The sequence below is a fragment of the Cornus florida genome, unplaced genomic scaffold, assembly GCF_030987335.1.
Source record: "Cornus florida cultivar Cherokee Brave unplaced genomic scaffold, ASM3098733v1 CherokeeBrave_3.0.0_Hap2_Chr05, whole genome shotgun sequence".
Lineage (NCBI taxonomy): Eukaryota > Viridiplantae > Streptophyta > Magnoliopsida > Cornales > Cornaceae > Cornus > Cornus florida.
In genome coordinates this window covers 109,180,270-109,201,418 of record NW_026775575.1, presented here as the reverse complement: position 1 = coordinate 109,201,418, position 21,149 = coordinate 109,180,270, and the positions used below count along the sequence as shown (strand labels likewise).

General features: G+C 34.3%; 3 protein-coding genes and 1 non-coding gene across 5 annotated transcripts; 3 read left to right on the top strand and 1 right to left on the bottom strand.

Annotated features, from left to right (window-relative positions):
* Window positions 1-1,678: 1,678 nt before the first annotated feature.
* Window positions 1,679-1,751, top strand: TRNAA-AGC (transfer RNA alanine (anticodon AGC)). The gene has a single exon. It is a non-coding gene; the product is annotated as a tRNA-Ala (tRNA).
* Window positions 1,752-3,887: 2,136 nt separating this feature from the next.
* Window positions 3,888-5,991, top strand: LOC132308470 (thioredoxin-like protein CXXS1). The gene is made up of 3 exons (XM_059806556.1): window positions 3,888-4,046; window positions 4,330-4,452; window positions 5,685-5,991. Exons 1-3 carry the CDS (start codon window positions 3,945-3,947, stop codon window positions 5,823-5,825), a joined length of 366 nt encoding a protein of 121 aa, XP_059662539.1. The 5' UTR covers window positions 3,888-3,944; the 3' UTR covers window positions 5,826-5,991.
* A 4,149-nt stretch (window positions 5,992-10,140) lies between these two features.
* LOC132308469 (transcription factor ILR3-like) lies at window positions 10,141-14,495 on the top strand. 2 transcript variants are annotated; one of them, XM_059806554.1, is made up of 5 exons: window positions 10,143-10,458; window positions 12,088-12,150; window positions 13,492-13,569; window positions 13,652-13,814; window positions 14,013-14,495. In XM_059806554.1, exons 1-5 carry the CDS (start codon window positions 10,319-10,321, stop codon window positions 14,271-14,273), a joined length of 705 nt encoding a protein of 234 aa, XP_059662537.1. In that variant the 5' UTR covers window positions 10,143-10,318; the 3' UTR covers window positions 14,274-14,495. The 2 variants fall into 2 exon arrangements, with proteins under 2 accessions (XP_059662538.1, XP_059662537.1); XM_059806555.1 differs by lacking the exon at window positions 12,088-12,150 and having other exon boundaries at window positions 10,141-10,458.
* Window positions 14,496-17,967: 3,472 nt separating this feature from the next.
* Window positions 17,968-20,708, bottom strand: LOC132308468 (pentatricopeptide repeat-containing protein At4g02750-like). The gene has a single exon (XM_059806553.1). The coding sequence runs from the start codon at window positions 20,321-20,323 to the stop codon at window positions 18,122-18,124; it is 2,202 nt and encodes a 733-aa protein (XP_059662536.1). The 5' UTR covers window positions 20,324-20,708; the 3' UTR covers window positions 17,968-18,121.
* Between the last annotated feature and the right edge of the window lie 441 nt (window positions 20,709-21,149).

The following is a 21,149-nucleotide window of genomic DNA, read 5'->3' as shown; positions in this document are numbered from 1 at the left end:
TTACAAACAAAAATGTATTCAGTTGTTGCTTATTCACATAGACCATAAATCAAACAATCAATGTCACTTGTGGTCGAAGCCAACAAGCAAGTCCAATAAGAAGGGACAAATGATAGCTATATATATCAAATTAATCACGTAACGGAATGAATTAGTAGTAGTTCATAATGCACAAGCAACAGCTAGTTCAAAGAATGAGATTCTGTAAAGAAAACAAAACTAAGATAAAGTGAGTGAAAGCCAATCACTGTCAAACAATTCATCCAACAAAGAACATAAAACTAAGATAAATAGCAATATAGCATAAAGAGGGTACTTGCTCAAAGTTTGCTAAGAGAGTAACAAAGAGAATTAATATATAGAGAAGGGATAATTTTTTTTTTTTTTTTTTTTTTTTTGCAGAAACTGTAAGTTAGTGGTTTGAGTATTAGGTTCTATCATATGTAGAAATCCCAATTTAATGGTTTGATGTAGTCCAAATTTGTCGGAGACCATACTGGTTGGATACAATTTATAGTCTTGTGTAAAAAATCAAAAGGTGGTAGTTTAGTGCACGAGACTCTCACCATTGCGGGGCTGGACATGACAAGGGTCAGATGTATGCACAAAACCCGCCTTCATCCTGTGTTAAAGATTATGCCTGAAAAGTGAAGGATGCGATTTCAGAAACAGAATTGACTACCTTTGAAATAAATATCAGCAACCAAATAAATATGAAACATTATCGCAAAAGGATCCAAGAATTGAAAGAAAACAGCGTCAAATCTGAACAGGGGAGACAGTTAAGCTCAGAAGAAATAGTTACTCCATAGAATAATTGAAACCAACAAACATAGTTTCACAATCAGGGTTTCAAATGCTTCGCCGTAAGTAGCACCATTATCACTGAAATTGGGTAAACAATATGTTTTGAGATTAATTTATAATTATCATTTTTGTCGAGCAATTGAAGGGCATTAATTAAGCAAGACATGAAATAAGCTAATTTAATATTAAAAAAATCTTAGTATATTATGCAAATTTTCAAAAAAAAAAAATAATAATAAATAAATAAAATAAAATAAAAATACAATTACCCAAATAGGTATTTGAACATCTATATACCTGTACATTCATAAACCCAATTATATATATATGTGTGTGTGTATATTTATACTTTACGCCTATTGCATGGCGTATATTACTTAGTATGGAGCTCTATTTTATTTTTAAAATTTTATGCCTATTGCATAAAATATAAATAAAATTTACACCTAAAATTTCACTGGTATATAAATAGACAGAAGAACTAATGTGAAATTGCATCGAATGGACCTAGAAATCTATGCTGGACCAATTGGGTTTATGAATAAATTTTCAGCAAATAGTTTATATATTTTTTAAATGAAATTTATTAACATCAAATTCGCTATAGTCAACATACTAATAAATATTTAACTTGATAAGAAAGTTTTGGATTCAAGTCCCCACAACGAAAATAAAGTTTTATTCTGTAAATTTAATCCAGATATACAACAAACTGCTTACCCAACGACAATTACTATAATTGAATCAAAACAAGTAGCCACGACATATCAATTGGGCGATTTCATCAACATTCAAATCACTAGGGAATTTTTTTTTAAAAAAATACGGGGGGAAGAGTCAAAAACGATATCTAGGGACAACTTTTCAACTTGGGGATGTAGCTCAGATGGTAGAGCGCTCGCTTAGCATGCGAGAGGTACGGGGATCGATACCCCGCATCTCCATTTCTTCCATTTTTACGAAAGTTGAGAATTTTATTTTCAATTTTTATTTTTTCAAAATTTTCTCTCTCTTAAAATCATCTCACTCTATCTATTATATCATACTCCGTAACTGAAATATCCAACTAGCTAAATCGTCGTTAACTAAGCCATGTGATAACACTAGGTGGGCAGTGAACTGCTTTGTTTGTAGTTCCTGAAGAAAATATGAGAGACCAATTACCACACCTAGCAGGAGAATAATTTCAATATACTAATAGCTGCATACCATATGGATTGGTTAATACATCAAATCTTTAAAAAAGTACTAATAGCTGCATACCATATGGATAGGCTAATACATCAAATCTTTAAAAAAGGAGACTTTTTTAAAGATTTAATGTATTAAGACTTTTTTAAAGATTTGATGTATTAACGTATTTATTTATATATTTATTGAGTGAGATAATCATATAACTTTAATTAATTTATAAATTATATATTAAAGTTACATAAATTAGAAGATGGTGCTATTCAAATATAAAAAAATATATGTTATATTATATATAATATTACTATCATATTTTGTCATTATACTTATGTTTTTGTTCTTTAGAAGTTAAATAGAGGTTGAATAATTTGATGCATGTTCATGATGTTGGTTAAATCTTTAAAAAGTAGGACACAAACACAATGTGGACATGATTAATATAAATGAAAATTTTCATTTATATACTTATTGAATGAGACAATCATATAAATTTAATTAATTTATAAATTATATACTAAAGTTATAAATTATATACTAAAGCTCCATAAATTAGAAGATAGTGCTATTCGAATATAAAAATAAAAAAATAATAATAAAATGTTATATGATAAATGATATTACTATCATATTTTGTCACTATACTTGTGTTTTTGTTCTTTCGAAGTTAAATAGAGGTTGAATACTTTGATGCGTGTTTATAATGTTCACTTTATAGAAAATGAAAAGTGTAAGATGTGATAGTCGATTCTCCGGAATATATTGACCAAATATTTTAAATATGTCAAGTAAGATATGTTGGCCAAAAATTTAAAAATATATATATATATAAATTATAGACACGATTATAAAATATTAGAGACATATCTAGAAAGTCTTTATACACTGTTTTCGCTACTTAGCCAACTTATATGAGCCCGGGGGGCAACCGAAATATATTATTTACATATGATTCAAATAATAATGAGTAATGTCGAGAGGCCTGCCTTAATTGAATTCCAACATGTTTATCCATCTAGTCGATCTCACAACTCTCACCACAATGTTGATAAGGATAAGCTGCTAGCTTAATTATTGATGTTATGGGTAATGGGTCGGCAGACCAACATGGGCACTGATGCTATGCTACCAACCAAAAAAATCAAAAAAAAAAAAAAAAGGGTCCCGCCGACCGTACTACAATCAAATGAGCAATGTTTTATTGACATGTGTGCCACAAGCCCCACCACGACAAGATTATCATGGCTACCGTTCCAATCACATTAATTATCCATATTTAAGTGCAACGACCTTAATTACTCTATAAAACCTGTCCAGCTCTGCCTATGTATTACCACTATAATCTTTTAGGGGGGTCCATTTGTACATAAAGTTATATCCCCATTACATATTGCAACCATGTCATCTGAAACTAAAAGAGTGAGAGATTAACTGGTCAAGTCACAGAGGAGGAAGGTTTCACTCCGATATGTACTTTTTGTTTTTGACATTTTTACTCTCATAGTTTATATAGTGAAATCAATTGCATATTCCAGTTTCAGTTACATTATAGGGACTACACTTCGGGGGGGAAAATATCTCAAGTTTTTCTTCTGAAGAAATAATAAAGTATGAAGATAATTTTAGCAACAAATATATATTTAAACAAGAAAAATGTTTAGTAGTTCAACTCTCATATTAATCCGATTATTTAAACACTGTATGACTTTGATGACCATAGAATTGGATAAAGCAGAAGGTTTTTTTTTTTTTTTGGATATCTGAGAATAAGTAGCTTTCAAAGAAGGTCCTACCTCAAATCAAATCAATTCATTCCATTCTCATCTAAAACCTACAGCATAAAATACAAATATATATATCAAATATAATTTCTTATCAATCCCAACCTCTCTATATATATCATTGTCATCCCACGTTAACAAAGAGAAGGAAGAAGGAAGAATAAGGGGATGAGAGAGAATGGGCAGCTTAGAAAGTGCAGGGTTGTAAAAGTTGACTCTGAAGAAATATGGGACTTCTTTATAACTCTAGCTAGAAATCAAGACTACCCGGTAAGCCTTGTTGTTTTTTTTTTTTTTTTTTTTGGGTAATTTTATTTTTTTGATATCATTAAATAATGCATTTTTATTAATCCATGCTTTTTTCGGGATCAGCCGGTTAATGTAAAAAGAGCAGAATTTCAAGTCTTAAACAATTGATGTTTCAAAACCCTTTCTAGTTATATATGAATCCTTACTGCTTTGAAAATTAAAGTTTGTTGTTGATTGTATTAATTACATGATTTATATACTACAATTAAATTTTTTATTGATGGTGTGTTTTTGTAAATTGCAGGTGGTAGTACATTTTACTGCTTCATGGTGCATGCCCTCTGTTGCCATGAATCCAGTCTTTGAAGAACTGGCCTTAAGCTACCAAGATATTGTGTTTATGTTAGTGGATGTGGATGAGGTCAAGGTAATCCTTTAATAATAATGATAATTCATAGACTAAATATGTTGTTTTGGTAACAGGGAAGTTATTTTAGGTTTAATGTCATGAGCTTCACCATTTGTTTAACTCCAAAGTTGATCTATCTGTCTAGTGTTTATTGATGGTATATATAGCTTCTCAGAATGTGCTACACTATGTAAATTGGCGTTTTGAAATCATTTGTGATCCTTCTTTGGTTTCTCGGTGGTGAAGTATGACCAAACTCATAAACTTATTATCCTAGATAGGAACAAGTTGATAGAATTTTCTTTTTTCACGCCCCATGTCTCTCGTGTGGCGACATGGGGTGAAAAAAGGAAAGAGATGGATGGGATTTTTCTCTTTACTTTGTCTAAAGTAAGTGAGAATAACTAATTAAACGCTGGATCAGAAGTAGTATCAATCATCAAAAAACTTTACAATCTAATGCTTTGAAAATGTGCCTAAATTATTACAAAATCCCAACCAATTACATGCAGCGACATATATAATTACATGGTCGGGAGATGGGTTATGTAATAATTTTTCATTGTATCACTCTTTTTTCTTCAGCCCTATTTAGTAGACTGGAGGCTTTACATACAACAAAAGTTCAATTTTTTTATTTTTCTTTTTTCTTTTTATTTTTATTTTTTATTCTTTTGGGTGGGTTGGGTGAGGACTGAGGGAGAGAAGAGGTAGGTGCAACTTGGATGGGTTAATCCAAATGCAGAGAGGTTTTTTACATGTTTGGACTGGAAAATACTTAATTGGGTTAATTGGACTCAGACTCAGATCAAGAAATTAACCCAAAGCTATCATGGAACTGTTTACCTAAGCCTAATCAGAATTTTTATACATACGCTTCGCATGTAAACAATTGTACAATAAAATTATGATAGCTTACTATTTTCTTATATTAAGAGTAGAATTATCATTAGAAAACTATTTTATGAATGCTCTGTAATTCTGTGCTACATAAATGCTTGGTTTTTATTTTATTTTATTTTTTCCCAACCCGATTTTCAATTTGATCTTCCAAACACTGAATTAACTTTGGATTAACCTCTCCGCTTATCTAACCTGCCTTAATTGCATCCCTGCATCTTTAAGGCATCACTGTTTAAAATAATTAAAAATTTAACACTTCAATTTGAATGATTACCTATTTTCTTTTCCTTTTAAAGAAGAAAACAAGTTGGTAAATTACATGAGTGGTTTTATGTGGATTTTATTAGGAGATAGCCTCAAAGATGGACATAAAGGCCATGCCCACCTTTTTGCTGATGAGGGAAGGAGCTCAGGTTGATAGGCTTGTGGGTGCTAATCCGGATGAGATGAGGAGAAGGATCGATGGTTTTATTCACTCTCTGCGTTGATCGATTTGATATGATATTATTAGTCAATATTAAGTTGTCAAATGTAATATATGATAGGATATTAAACCAATATTTAGTTTTCAAATGTAATATTAATTCACATTAAGTTCCGTTTGTTTGGATGTAAAATATTTTTTTTATTTGATGGTGTTTGATTGTCGTAAAATATTTACCAAGAAAAAATATATTAAAATTTAACAAAAATAACTTATTCATCAATTTTTGACAAATTATTTTATATACCCCACCCAATGAATTCAACCTCAGAATCGACGTTGACCTTTGCCAAATATCGAAAAAATAAAAATAAAAGAATATTTTACCTGAAAAGAAAATATTTTTCAAAACAAATATTTTATATCGAAACAAACAGAGCCTTAAAGCTAGTGTAGTTTTTTTGGGACTTCCATTATTTTTTTCACTTTTAGATTTAAAAAAAAAAAAAAAAAAAACACTTTGTAATCATTTCTTACTTCAGACCTTGAAATTTTTAGCTTGCTTATTCTCAACTCGATCATTAATCCGGATTTTATTTTCTGACAAACAAATTGTGACAATCTTGTTTGTCATGTGAGACAATTCTTATTTTAATAAAGAAAGTTTTACATACACTAGGATGTCAATTTACCCCGCAGGGAGGTACCGGCCCCACCCTATTTAAAGCTGGTTTGGGGGCCGTTTATGGAATTTGGGTGGAAATGGGTTTGAGGGTAGGAGGTTAATTAAATTAATTTCCTAGATATATATATATGTGTGTGTGTGTAATGCTATAATAATGGAACCCTAAATATTTTGTTTTCACTCCTTAGTCATTTCTTTATCCTTTCTAGAAAGATTAACTTCTACTGTGCATAAATTTGGGGTTCTATTATAGTGGAATGATTCAAATATTTAAGTGAGAGTTTAAAGGAGGCGTGGACAGGTGGGAGGATACCCCATTTAATCAATTTTGGATGAGAATGAGATCTGAAAAAATTAAACCGATACGGAATACTTAAACCCGCTCCATTGTCATCCCGCTCCATACACTTATTGCTAAAATGGTTTGAAAGTCTACTAGATATATATCAAGAAGAAATTTTGAAAACACACAAATATCACAAAGCATGTGTGTCAAAATGATAGTGTCATATATGTAAAGCCAAGACTAGCTCTCAAAATTTTATTGGAAACTGAATCCCAAATCTTCCGGTGCATGCCAGGCCATGCCAGCCCACCCTTTTTTTATTACTCCACCAAGATCTAACAATTTTGGAACTAATGTCATCTCACACAAGGAGGTGGGAATTTTAAAATTACAGATAGCATAAGTAGGTACTTTTTGGGACCACTATTTTATTAGGTCTCAAGTACCCTGTGTGATTAATGTTATAGTAGTATAAACTAGGGAAAAAAAAAAAATGTTGTAGTAGTATTAACTTTGCATTGAGTTCTGTTTCTACCCGCTTTTTTTTTTTTCACAGAATCCATAGAAGTGAAGAACCTCCCTCCCTTCACTGATTAATGCCACTCTACCCTCTCAGATATGCGCTTCTGCGTTGCCGGAAATTGAAAGCCACTTACAATTCTCCCCATTTTCTGTCTTCTCAAGAAATTAAAGGTTTCATGAGCAACAAAAATGTCACCCTCAAATGCAGTTTAATAAGAGAATAAGAGAATAAAGGAGAGTAAGTCTATGAGGGAGGTTGAGAAATACCCATAAACTATGTTGCCATGGACCTTTGAGAGCTCCTAAGTTAGCCTCCCTTTTATCGACTGAATGGTAATTAAGATGATAGATTACGGTGACGGTGAATTATATGAGGGAGGACGACCTTAAACAATAAGAATATATATGTATTATTAGAAATTGAGTAAGAATATTTTAAAACTTTTAACAAAAATTATAAATAAAATTTTTTTCAATAGGAACAGCTGTCGGCACTAGACTCTTAATAGGAGGTCCATCCCAGATTGATCATGTCCTCCCTACTGGTCTAATTAAACTTATATTACTGCAGTCGAATTCCATTGCCTTACAAGATTTGTATAGCTCCTGAAAATGAGAATGGGTCATGGTCACAGGTTTTCAGTGGTCCATTGCCTAATCACCATAACCACTTTAAGCGTGGTGATAGCCATTGCATTTAATCTTTATAATTTTTGGAAGAAAAAAATTAGTATAAATAATAAAATAACTAATTACTTAATTATGTGAGTAATAAAAATAATAAAAGTATATTTATCATGAGAGTCATGCTACACTAATTGATCAAACAAGTAGAACTGATTAAATACGATAACACCTTCACTCTTCTTATTTAAATTATATTTTTCTTATTACAAGGTCAAAAAAATAAATAAATAAATAAATGAGTATATCACAAATTCTCTCTTTTAAGATTTTATTTACTTAATTTTAGAAGTATTCCTCCCATTTTCTATGCTTTTTCATTATGTTTCATAGCATATTCTCCCCCTAGGTCTAACCATCTAAAGGTAGATTTGGAGAGGGATTACCTAATATGGTGTACTGCACCGCCTTTTTCGCTTGTAGTAGGCCCCACTTCATCTTTAAGACAAGCCAATTGGTGATGTGTGTGGTTTTAAAACCCACCCCATTCCATTCCCTACTACAGTGTCTCTATTTCTTCATAAATCACTGTCCACCAATTGGATCATGCCTCGTCAGCATTTTGGGTTGTGCTGCACTATCCATAATCTATATATGCCTTTCTCTTCTTGACCCCACATGGTTTGATCTGATGGATGATACGGAGCATCACGAACCCTTTTTTTTTTTTGTTTTTTGGAGCATCACGACTGAGTTAGTGCATTGCTTTTTAGGCTTTTGTTGTAGAGCAATTCTAATATGAGAACGCGCCCACAATAAATTTATGCTCACACATATTACATTTACATCAGTCCTTAACTTGATGTGAACACCTACACTGGACATGATATTTTTCTTTGTTGTATATTTTGCTTGAAGGTGGACCATAGGCACCATACATTTAATTCTCCTTTTTCTAAAGGTCAACACATTTTGAGTTTATTAAATGAGCAAATGATTTTTTGAGTTTATTAGTTGGAAAATATTAGGATGTGCTTCCATGTAAGTTTGTTAACCGTCAATTCATTCAATTTAGTGCAATATGATATCATACACATAATCATCATGTTAATGACAACGGGAGTACTCTCTTATAAAATAACCTTTTGAGTACTGCTATAATTGATTTTTTTTTTCCTTTTTACTATTCCAATCAATTTAATAAGAATCTTAATTAGTAATGAATAACTTTTATCATTTTTCTTACTTTTAACATTAATTATCACATAGAAAATGATTCTTATGTCAACTTGTAAGTTAAATTTTGTATATATATAAAAAAAAAACATTCAAGATATCAAGTTAGTGACATATAATGGTGGGATTTGGGCGGGTTGGGTGGGTTAATGGGTTAACTCACGTCAAAACTTCAAGGTTCTTACACCTCAGCCTGTGCCAAACTCTAATTCTGAGGAACTATCATAACTCATGCCATACTGCAGAGGTTTAACTGTTTTTCAGGTTTGTCATCCCAAATTGTAATATCCTATTAATAAATAAACATTAAAAAATTAGCAAAGTATATATTTATATACACTTGACATAAAATAAAACATACATAATTAACCAAACTATGTTACTAAAATTTGAAAACTTGTGGGACTTAATAAAAATTCTTAATATTATTTGGAAAGAAAGCAAATCTTATATTTTTTATTATTTTGTTTCCTTAACTAAAATTCAATACTATATATATTTATTTATTTATTTCAACTAGAACATTAAAAATTATACACTTTTCTTGTATTCCCAACTCCTCCGGTTAGTAAAACTTAGTCCCAAATCCCGCCCAAACCATCCCATGGTCTCAATTACCTCGTCCACGCCCATAAAATTTTTGAGCGGTAATCGGGTTGTTCGGGTTAAACCCACCCAAGTCTCAGCCCTAGTGATATATTTCCTACTATTTTTTTTTTAATTTTTTAATTTTTTAATTTTTAAGGATGGCGGGTAAGTGTTTTCAAAAGCATTATGAAAGATACCTTCTAAAAAAAAATTAACAAAGGAAAAAGTTCCTTTTGGTGATTTGCAATTGAAATCATCACATACCATGTAGGAAGATATGATCCATCATCCATCAACTGTCAAGCAAAGGTCATGCTAAGCCCACCTACCTTCTAGGTACTTGTCAAGCCCAGGCCCACCACTCATAATCGGGGCCCCAGTTCACGAAAGCGTGTTTCTCAGTTCCTTCGTGTAGACACATGCAAAATTGCAAATTTATAACCCATTTCCTCGTTTTTCCGCACTCGTCAGATTCCCTTTCTTGCCCGACGAGAAAAAGCCCTTTTTCTCTCTTCCCAAACAGCAAATCCCTCTGCTAGTATTACTTCTTTTCATTTTACTTTTACCGGAGAATTCCTGATCGGAAAATCTCGACATTTCCGGCAACTGTTCGGAGATGGGTTCTCCGGAAAATACCAATTGGCTATTCGATTACGGTTTGATCGAGGATATATCTGTCCCCGATGGGAATTTCTCTGCTCCAACTTCTGGATTTAGTTGGCCGGTGCAAGCCTTGAACGGCTCGTCCAATGTCAGGTACTGAGGTGTTGCCATCTAAGTCAATATTTAGGTTTTTTTTTTTTTTTTTGGTGGTTATTTATTTTCTTGTTTTTGTTTAATTTCTCAAGAATTTAGGGTTTTTGTTGGTACCCAGTTGATTGATGATTCTCTCTACTTTGTTATTATTATAGTGGTATGTAAGGGTCAAATTGGAGAAGTGTTTGTCAGCTGTGTAGTCCTCTTCTTCTCCTCTTTTATTTCGCCAATTGGTAGGTTTTGGTGGTTGATTTGTCGATATTACTGCTTCAGTTTTATTGAAGAACAATAAGAATGAAAATGATGAGGAAATTTCTTGTATATTTTCACTTTTCTATACGAGAAAGAGTTTCTGAGAAAATTTTCCAGAATCCTTTCTTACTTGTTGAATGTTGAGTTGAGAAAATTAGTATTTGTGGAAATTTTATGCTCGTTTATTGCATATTAGGATTTGTCAATTCCCAACATAGTTTCACATAACTAGCTCTATTACAAATTCACCTTGAGCATAATGGAATATTGCGTCAAATTAGAGTTTCCCAGAGACACAGTTTAAGTAGGTCTCACTTATGGAATGATTGTGTGTTGCTTTAGTGAACTTTGACAGTAGGTATCTTTGGGAAACTTCAATCACTTTGTTTTGAGCCTGGAATGATGTAGAGAAAAAGGAAAAAAAAAAAAATACATATCATTCTTTAGGATACCAAGTGGAGCATGTGTATTCAATATTCCCAGAGATTTGGCTTTGTTAATAGGTTGTTATTTCTTTTATCCGTCAGTTTAAGGCTCTGAATCTAGGGATTGAGGGGTGGGGTGCATTACTGCAAATCTTAGCAGGAAATCCTTAAGATGTTGAGATTCTTCTTGTTTTTAGAAGAAGGGTGAAAGTAGTTGTTGAGTCATTGGAAGTTAGGATTTGTACCGGGATTGGAAGATAATAATGTTTGGAGATGAAAACAGCTTTCTTGTCCATTGCAAGTGGTTGGTACTTGGCTGCGTGAATTGAATGGTGTGGACGCAATTTACTTGTAGGATGGGAAATTATGGTGCTGAATTCTGGGTTTAGTTAAAATATGTGAATTAATGAAATTATCTAGGTAATGCTCAGCAAAGAATACCCTCTTCAGTTCTCAGTTTGGCACTCAGGGACAAACGTCAATCTGAGTGGTCAGCAAATCTTTCATGGAGTTGGTTCAACAGTAGATTTTTTTTCTAGAATATTTATCATCTTCATTGGAAAAGCTATTGGTGTAAATACTAGTTAACTGGTTCAGTTTGTGCTGGACGGTATAAGAGTCCAGTGAACCTTGAAAGTTATAGGAACATCTTTATTCAAGTGGAATTTAAGATTCAAAAAACCTAAATGTAACAAATTGTACAGCAAATAAGAAATTTGCTCATGTTCGAGTTTCATTGTTTGCTTTATTTATTATGAAGTAAAAATAAAATGTGACTATTTATTGCTCCAAAGAAACCATGCTGATTATATATATGTGTGGCGATATATATTCTTTTTAAATGAATGAGCATTATTTAGGCCTTATATGTGTATTTTTCTTGTTTTACATAAATATTCTTGGCGCTTCTATTTTTTGTCTTTTTTCTTACTCTTGTGGATCTTGTTCCTAGCTTGGAAGTTGATGGCTCATTTGGGGATTCAGATGGTATAAAAGAAACCAGCTCAAAAAAGCGGTAAACAACTCTCTCTGGGTGTGTTCATGCGTAATGTGTGTGGTGACCTTGATCTTATGATTCAGTAGATGGTGGAAATTTGTATTAAAGGTGGTAAATTTTAGAAGCACTTATCATAGAGGGCAAGCGTTGGCACGATGGTAAGGTTGCTCCATTGTGGCCTGGAGGACATGGGTTCCAAATAAGGAAACAGCCTCTTCACATGCGGAGGGTAAGGCTGCGTACATCTGACCCTCTCCAGAGCCCACAATGGCGGGAGCCTTTTGCACTGGGTTTGCCCACTTTTATTATTATTTTTTTTTAATCATAGTTACAATCCACTCAGTTTGATATATATTTTTAGTTGGTCTCACTTAAGACAAATTGAAAGAAATAAAAGTTAGCATTTTTCTTAAGATTGTCATTCACTTGCAGCATGCTTGCTAGTCATGGTTCCTCGTCATCCCATCTTAAGATTGTCATTCACTTGCAGCATGCTTGCTAGTCATGGTTCCTCGTCATCCCATCCATGTGATGGGACACCAAGTCACCACATACGAATCAGTAACCACGTAAGCTAAGGCCTTGTGCATAAGGATTGAATTTCACTAGACGTTAATAATAAGATATAATTCAAAGGAAAACACCCCTCCTGTAATTCATGTAATACGATTACAACTGATGTTGTTTCCTTACTGTCTTACTGATGCCTAATAAATGTTACACGCAACTTAGATTTTCCTGCAAGGGTATTATTAACTTCAATGGATTGTGATCTGGTGATGGTAGCCAAGATCTAGCTAGAATGAGGGCTTCATAATCTAGTTGAAGTGTGATCTTTACGTTGACCTTTTTTTTTTCCCCTCCAAAAATTCAGGTACTTTGACCTTGACAAATTGTTTGCAGTATCTATATGCATTTAGGGTTCTTTTGTTTTGGTAGGAATCAAGGCACTCCAATTTTCTAGCCTGCTTTTTACCCACTAAAGAAAATAATTTCCTAATTCCAGCCCAGGCTGAACTTTGAACCACATGGTTTGAGATTCCCACCAGAAGTCATGGTATTCTTTGAATCCTGTGTTACAACATGCTAATATTGCTAGTTAACTTCATGTATTATTTCTAGTGAAGCTGTTGGGGTCCAATGTGAAGAAATCCAACATGGCCCACTGACAAACTTTAATGATAATGGGTAACTGCAAGATGGTGAGCCCTCTTAGTTTAGTTATATGTAATGTCAAAACTGGCTGAATGTGGTGCATAAAAACAGCAATTTAGGTATTGAAATAATCTGAATTGGTCAGTCTCCACCATCCCAGTTCCTTTCTCCACTACTCATGCATTTTTGTATCTCTTGTTCCAGGACGAGATCCGAATCATGTGCCCCATCAAGTTCGAAAGCATGCAGGGAGAAGTTGCGGAGGGATAGGCTAAATGACAAGTTAGCTCACACTTTCTCTCTTCTTCTCCTCTCTCTCTCTCTCTATCTCTCTCTCTCATACCTAATTTGGCATGTTCTCAAGGTTTATGGAATTGGGTTCTATACTTGAGCCCGGAAGGCCTCCTAAAACAGACAAATCTGCTATTTTAGTTGATGCTGTTCGGATGGTGACTCAGTTACGGGGTGAAGCCCAGAAGTTGAAGGACTCAAATTCAAATCTCCAGGAAAAGATTAAAGAATTAAAGGTGTGCTTTGTAGTTTTTTGACAATACATCACTTTTGGATGGAATATCTACCAGAATTTATTTATTTCATTTGCATTCTGGATCAATAGTTTTCCTTCTGCCATATAAACGCAGTTCCTTCAGTCTCCTTCATTTATATTCTCATGAACCTGGAAACTTACATGTTTGGTACACCAAATTCCCTCTTAACTTGCCTAGGCTGAGAAGAATGAGCTTCGTGATGAGAAGCAGAGGCTAAAGGCTGAGAAAGAGAGACTGGAACAACAGCTGAAAACCATGAATACTCAACCTGGCTTTCTGCCTCCTGCAATCCCTGCTGCATTTGCTGCTCAAGGCCAAGTTGAGGGCAACAAGTTGGTACCTATCATTAGTTACCCAGGAGTTGCCATGTGGCAGTTCATGCCACCTGCTGCTGTTGATACCTCCCAGGATCATGTGCTCCGTCCGCCAGTTGCCTAAGTTGGCAGCCTAAGCCTGAAATGGCTTGGGTCGGCTGTGTGTTCTAGAGAAATGTTCACTCTATTTCTCATTGCACCTGATTGTACTAGTTTTTGCTGAAATATTCAACTGGATTTTGTGATTTAAGGAAGATGTTTGCTATACTTATATTTTCACAAGTTGATGCTGGTTTTCACATGTAAATTTAAATAAGTTAATCTGATAGCGTAAGTTTACATTTGACTGTTTGATGTAGCTTAAGTTTGCGTTGGGTGTTTGATGTAATAGAAGCAAGGAACGCTAATAGTGAATTGCTATTCGCGTAGAATAGGAGAGTATAGGATGTGTACATTTGACATCTCAGACCGTCTGGTATGCTTCTGTCGCAATCAGTCTTCGCTAAGCTAAGCCCCGCATTTAAGGAGGGAAAAAGAAATTTCAAAATTTATCATATATTTGTACAATATATGGTACAATATAAAATATATTGCCTTTTGCGTTTGTTCGTCAGGTAAGGAAATATAGATAATGTAAGTTGGGTAGAAGGAGAATCCCTCGTGCTTAATCGTCAGCTGCAACTACTAACTTGAAGAATAATGTATGAAAACTAGCTCTACGTTGTTTAGTTTGGATATTAAAGTAAATCAATAGATGAATAGAAATATGACAAATAAACAAATAAATGTACACACAGAATTGCCAATATTAGGTGCGGACGTTCTTTCCCACCCATTTCAAGGCCAAAAATTGTAGGCTTGGCTTCATGATTTTAGTCAAGAAATACAAAGTTTTTGCACTTTTTGTGAGATGGCAGAAACATTGTCCATTTTACCAACCAAAACATTTAAAAAGACAGGAACAGTGTCCAGCCAAAACTTTAGGTAGCTTCTAGGCAAAATGAATGACTAAAATGCAAATCTTGAACTTTTTACTCTTTTATTTATTTTATTTAAACCAAAGGTAACTTCGTGGAATTTCTTCGTTTTCCAAAATAAAAGGTAGGGCTCAAATTCCCATGGGGGCAAGTGGCTGTGTGAGTGAGTGTCTATCTACAAATGGAGACTCCACCGAAAATTGAAAACAGCAACCTTCGACACATGAATTATCATGATCTATCTCAATGGTATATCAAACTGTTCCCTGTAAAAAGTAGTTCAGGAGGCTACTGTTTCCATCCAAAGTTGCCACCGGATTATCAATTGTGTTATGAGGACTTGCATTCAAATGGTCGAACACTAGTAATTGTGTTGATGAACAAAATCCAATATGCCACTTTGCTTACTGATGGAGAAGTTCAATTGCACTAAAACCTTACAATGCTACCTGACCACATGGACTCGAGGTTGGTTGTATGAATCTTGTTTTACCATCCCACATTATTAAGGACAATAATCAAACTTGACCCTACTCATAAACAGAATAGGATCTGCTGCTGGTTTAATCACAACCATCCACGGCAACCAGGCAAGTACAGAGGATTCGGGTCCCTCACAAAACCGCTTCTTTTAAAGATCCTCTGAGACTAAAGAAGGAACTAAAAAGTACAATCCATCATTGTGACAGCATATGGTGGACAGGGAACACTTCCTATAATTTGCTAACAAATTGTAGAAGTGAAAGATTTGAAGCTTTTGCTATCAATGCAGACATGGAAACAACCATATCTCTGTTGGGATTTATATGCCCTGGCATAGCAAATTCCTATTTGGATTATAGTGACATATGTTCCTGACATATCTGAAATATTTATAATTTATATAATTGGTGAATTCAATGTATTATATTTCGATTCACTATGAAATTGATAATGTCCATGTAATTACAAGAAATATTTATATATATGTATGCGATGGCAATCAATGCATGATATATAAATAGTAATTATAAATTGTTCATAATTATGGATGGACTCATAATTAATTAAGACTTGAACTGGATCCGCGTTAGGTTGAGATATATTGCGAGAGCCGTCGTATGCAATTACTCCCTATCACCATCATGGCATTTGACTCTTAAGCATGAGAAAAGTATAGACTCTTTTATTAATTAATAATTACTTTGATTTGCTCGTCGGATTCTTCGGGATCCTTAGACCGACACTTTGGGTAGTTATGTAATTAATAGTTATAGGGTTATATTTTCAATATTTGCATCATTGCTACTTGTATTTATTTTGTATTGATTATGGTTGATCACAAAGTAAATTCGAAGGCCTTCGTGTGTTTTTAGACAAAATGATTTATTATATATTTATTTATTTAAATTATTATTTTTGTCAAACAAATGTTTTATTGTGATCGAGTCAGAAATAATCAGAGGTACCAAAATAGATATATTAATTAAGTAGTCGGATTGATGGCTTTATTTATCCGATAACTAATTATGCATAGAGGAGTCAAAGTGCAATATTGACTTAGAGGTTATTTATTATTTAATTGGAGTTCAATTAATTTCTTTTAGTGGAGTAGAAATTAATTTATGAATTAATTGAATTGGGTCCATGGACCGGACCAATTATTAATTCATTGTAGCCAATAAAATAATAGGCCCAATGGATTCTCACTCATAGCCCAACTTGATATTGGAATCATATTAGATTTGAAACATATGAATTAGAGATGGAGAAGGATTTGTTGTTTCCTTTTCTTTATTTTTATGTTGCCTATAAATATACATGGTCTATGTATATTTTAGGGTGTGATTTTTGGTAGAAGGAAAAAGGAATATATATTTTCTCTCTCTAGAAAATTAGGGTTTATGTTCTCATCTAATGGAGGCTCCCACAAGCCTAGTTTTCCAAGGTCATTCATGGAGGCTTATGAGTGATTCCTAAAGGCAAAACAATTACCAAGAAAATGGAGATCCAAGAAGAAGGCATCTTGCTAAGGGATTTACAATAAGTGAGAACATTCACTTTAGAGGAAAGTTTTAAAAGTTTACTCAGACCTTTGATGTAAGTATTCAATCTGTTAATTGAATGATACATCATATTTTTATTTTTGCATAAAACTTGTCTCTATGTGATGAATCAAGATCTATGAATCAAAATCCTTCGAAAAGTTTTTAAAACTTGCACGTTTCCCAACACTCTCATCCCACAATGGCCACTAAGGGGAGTATATACTAGTTGGTGGGTCAACTTCATAAAAGCTTCAAGTCTCCCCACATATACCCACCTTGGGTTAAAATATAAAGGCACTCAGTCAGAATCACAGCTCATGATATCTCCTCAGAATCTTACTGTTTTTCAGTAATTTATTTCCTCAAAATTTTTAGTGCTCATCTCTTAGAGGGGGGATGGGGGCCTATCTCATTCTTTAGTCCTTTAGAATCGTAGTCACAAGATTTAGTGGAGTTGCACACAAACCCTTTGAAAATAATACAAATACCAACCCGTTTGGTTTCTGTATTAGTACAAAAATCCTCCGGAATAACTACAAACAAATGTCGAATATAAAGGAGCAGAAAGGAACAAAAGAAATTAACAAGAGCAGCATAAACACTACTCGAGCTCATACTATAAATGTATAAATTTACCAAGAAACCTTATCAGTTGCATACTGAAGTACTAAGACAGAATGCTCAATAATTACTGAAAATAGTTGCGCCATCAACAATTATAATACGTGCAGTGTCTCTCAATTCTTCTGCCAGAAGTTCTGTTGTACAGAGACCACTCAAGCACCAACCAAACACATGATTTACGCTCAGGAGGGAAGCATTACTTAATTACTCTTATATAAACTGCATGATTTGTTCCAAGAGCTTAAGAATACATTTACACTTGAAAAGAATTAATAAACAAGAATAAAATGCCTAATATAGAAGATCATATCAATGATCCCAAGTCAAGAAGGAAATATTTGATGTCAGGCATGCATCATCTGAGCTGTTAAAGTTTTCAATGTATGACAGATTTCTGCTGTTCTGGGGTGTGATCCATCATTAGAGAGAAAAACACATACCTGTTCTTTATCCTCAATCCAGCTGAATCCTGGTTGTTGCTCTGCTCCACCCTCTTTGATTATCACCCTCACCCTCTCAACGTCATCCCATCTTCCTGCCTCAGCACGCATGTTTGACAATAGTACATAATTTGAAGTCTTATGAGGTTCAATTTCAAGAAGTTTTTCTACAGCAAGCATAGCAAGGTCTAGATTTCTGTGTATGCGGGAAGCATTAAGTAGAGCGCCCCATATGCCTGCATTGGCCTCAATTTTCATTTTGCTCACCAGTTGAAAGGCTTCTTCTAATCTCCCTGCTCGGCCAAGCAAGTCGACCATGCAAGCATAGTGTTCAGCTGAAGGATCAATGGAGTACTCTTTAGTCATGGATTCAAACAACTTCAAACCCTGATCAATTAAACCGGCATGACTACATGCAGACAGAACCCCAACAAAAGTAACCTGATCTGGAGCCACCCCTTTGACAACCATATCTTCAAAGAGTTTGACCGCCACTTTTCCATACCCATTCAAGGCATACCCAGCAATCAACGAATTCCAGGATATAACATCAATTCTGTCAATTTCATTGAACACACACTGGGAACTCAAGATCCTTCCACACTTGGCATACATGGTGATCAAGGCATTACCGACAAACAGATCATTTACATAACCACTCTTCACTATAATTTGGTGAAGCTGCTCTCCAACTTGCAGGGCTGCAAGACTAGCACAGGAACATAGTCCAGAACCAAATGTAGATTGATCAGGTTTCTTCCCATCCCGTCCCATTAACACAAACTTTTTGAGTGCATCCTCATATAACCTATTTTGGGTAAAACCAGAAATTAAAGAATTCCAAGAAACTATATTCCTCTTTCCCATCTCCTCAAAGATCTTCAGTGCTTTATCCATTTGTCCCATATGAGCATAACCAGCAATCATGGTATTCCAGGAAACAATGTTCTTCTGGAGCATTTTCTTAAATAGATTCGAAGCTTCATCCATTCTTCCCCACTGAGCATAGCCTGCAATCATCGTGTTCCAACAAACAACATCTCGCGTACCTATCTGATTGAAAATCCGACTAGCTTCATCCATTCTTCCATTTTGTATGTATCCTGAGACCATTGCCGTTTGGGCCCCAACGTTTTTGTATGGCATTCTGTCCAACAATTCCTTCGCTCTGTCAAGCTTACCAACACGGACATATCCATTAATCATGGTAGTCCAGGATACAGCATTCTTCTCCGGCATTACAGTGAATAGCCTAATAGCCTCATCGATTTGGCAGTTCTGGACATAGGCTGCTATCATTGCATTCCAAGAGACCACATTGCCATATGGCATTTGGTCAAAGAGTCTCCGAGCCTCTGAAATCTGACCATTCCTTGCAAACCCACATAGCATTGTGACCCAAGAAACAACATTGGGGTTAGGAATCCTTTGAAAGAACCGCCAAGCCAAATCTAAATTACCTGCCTCAACAAACCCATCCAACATTAAATTCCAAGAAACAACATCCTTAGCTGCCATTTTCTCAAAAAATGTTGAAGCCCCACACATTTCCCCATTCTGGGTATATCTAGCAAGCATCGAATTCCATGAAACTAAATCTTTGACGGGCATTTCATCAAAAAGTTTCCTAGCATCCTCAAATCGTCTATTCTTTGCATAACCTGCAATCATAGCATTCCAACAAACTGGGTTCCCCTTATCAGGAACCAGATTAAACAAGTCTCTAGCCTTTTTAAGATCTCCTTTACTCGTGTAACAAGTTATCATCAAAGCCCACGAATAGAGGTCCCTTTGAGGCATATTATCAAACAGTTCACTGGCTTTCTCAATTTTGTCATTATGCAAGTACCCAGCAATCATGGTGTTCCAGGAAACCAAGTTTTTAAACCGCATTTTATCGAACAGACAACGAGCATCATTGATCCTACCATTCTTCGCATAGGCAGAGATCATTGAATTGTACGTGACTATATTGCGGTGAGTCATTTGATTGAATATTTTGATAGCTTCTTCAATTCGACCCCGCTTGCCGAACTGGGTTATCTTCAGATTCTGATGAAAGACAAGGCTTCCATTTTGAACGATTGATTCGAACCTTGATTTCATAACTTCAGAGTCGAGGCCCAGACAATCTGAGCCGAACCAAAATGAAAAGAATTGAATGAATTAAAAAGAGTTCGTTAACTATGCTAAATTCAGTGAGCACCCCAAACAATCTGTTTCTCACACACTATCTGCTCTACCCACCATCATCAATCTTACCATATCTCCTCCTCATCTCTCTTTCATTCTCTCCCTCTCAACCACCATAACAATACCACTTTATCCTGTTCAAATCCAGAAACTAGTATAGACCTCGTCCACTTCCAAGTCGAAATTGTACAGTTCATAGTTTGTTGATATTTGAGCCAAAATTTCATAACTTATTAGTATTCCTAAGAATTGTTTTTGACGATTTGTACCCAAAATTAACCGTAACTTTGCGCTCCAACGCGCGCCTTACGTTTTTCAACCCAACCAAAGTTATATCTACTTTTATCGCAGTTTTTTTTTAAAAAAAAAAAAAAAAAAAAAAAAAAATTGGTTAGAAACACAAAACTTCTACTATTATTATTATTATTATTATTTATTTTTTATTATTATTATTTTTAGGGATAATTACTAATACATGGGCTCAAGGCTCAAATGTTACTCTAAAATGGAAACAAAGTCTTGATTTTCCCTAAAAGGATTGACCTAGAGAATATTTCTCTAAAATGGATTCCACTTTATGTTTTATACCACAAAAGAACTTATATTACTAAACAGTAGCTTAATTAAGACTTATAGACTTCTTTAGACAAAAGATCGCATATATAAAATATATTTAACGAAACAGTATAGCTCTGATACCAAAATTGAGACGGATCCGACTGAATAGAAGCAAGCAAAA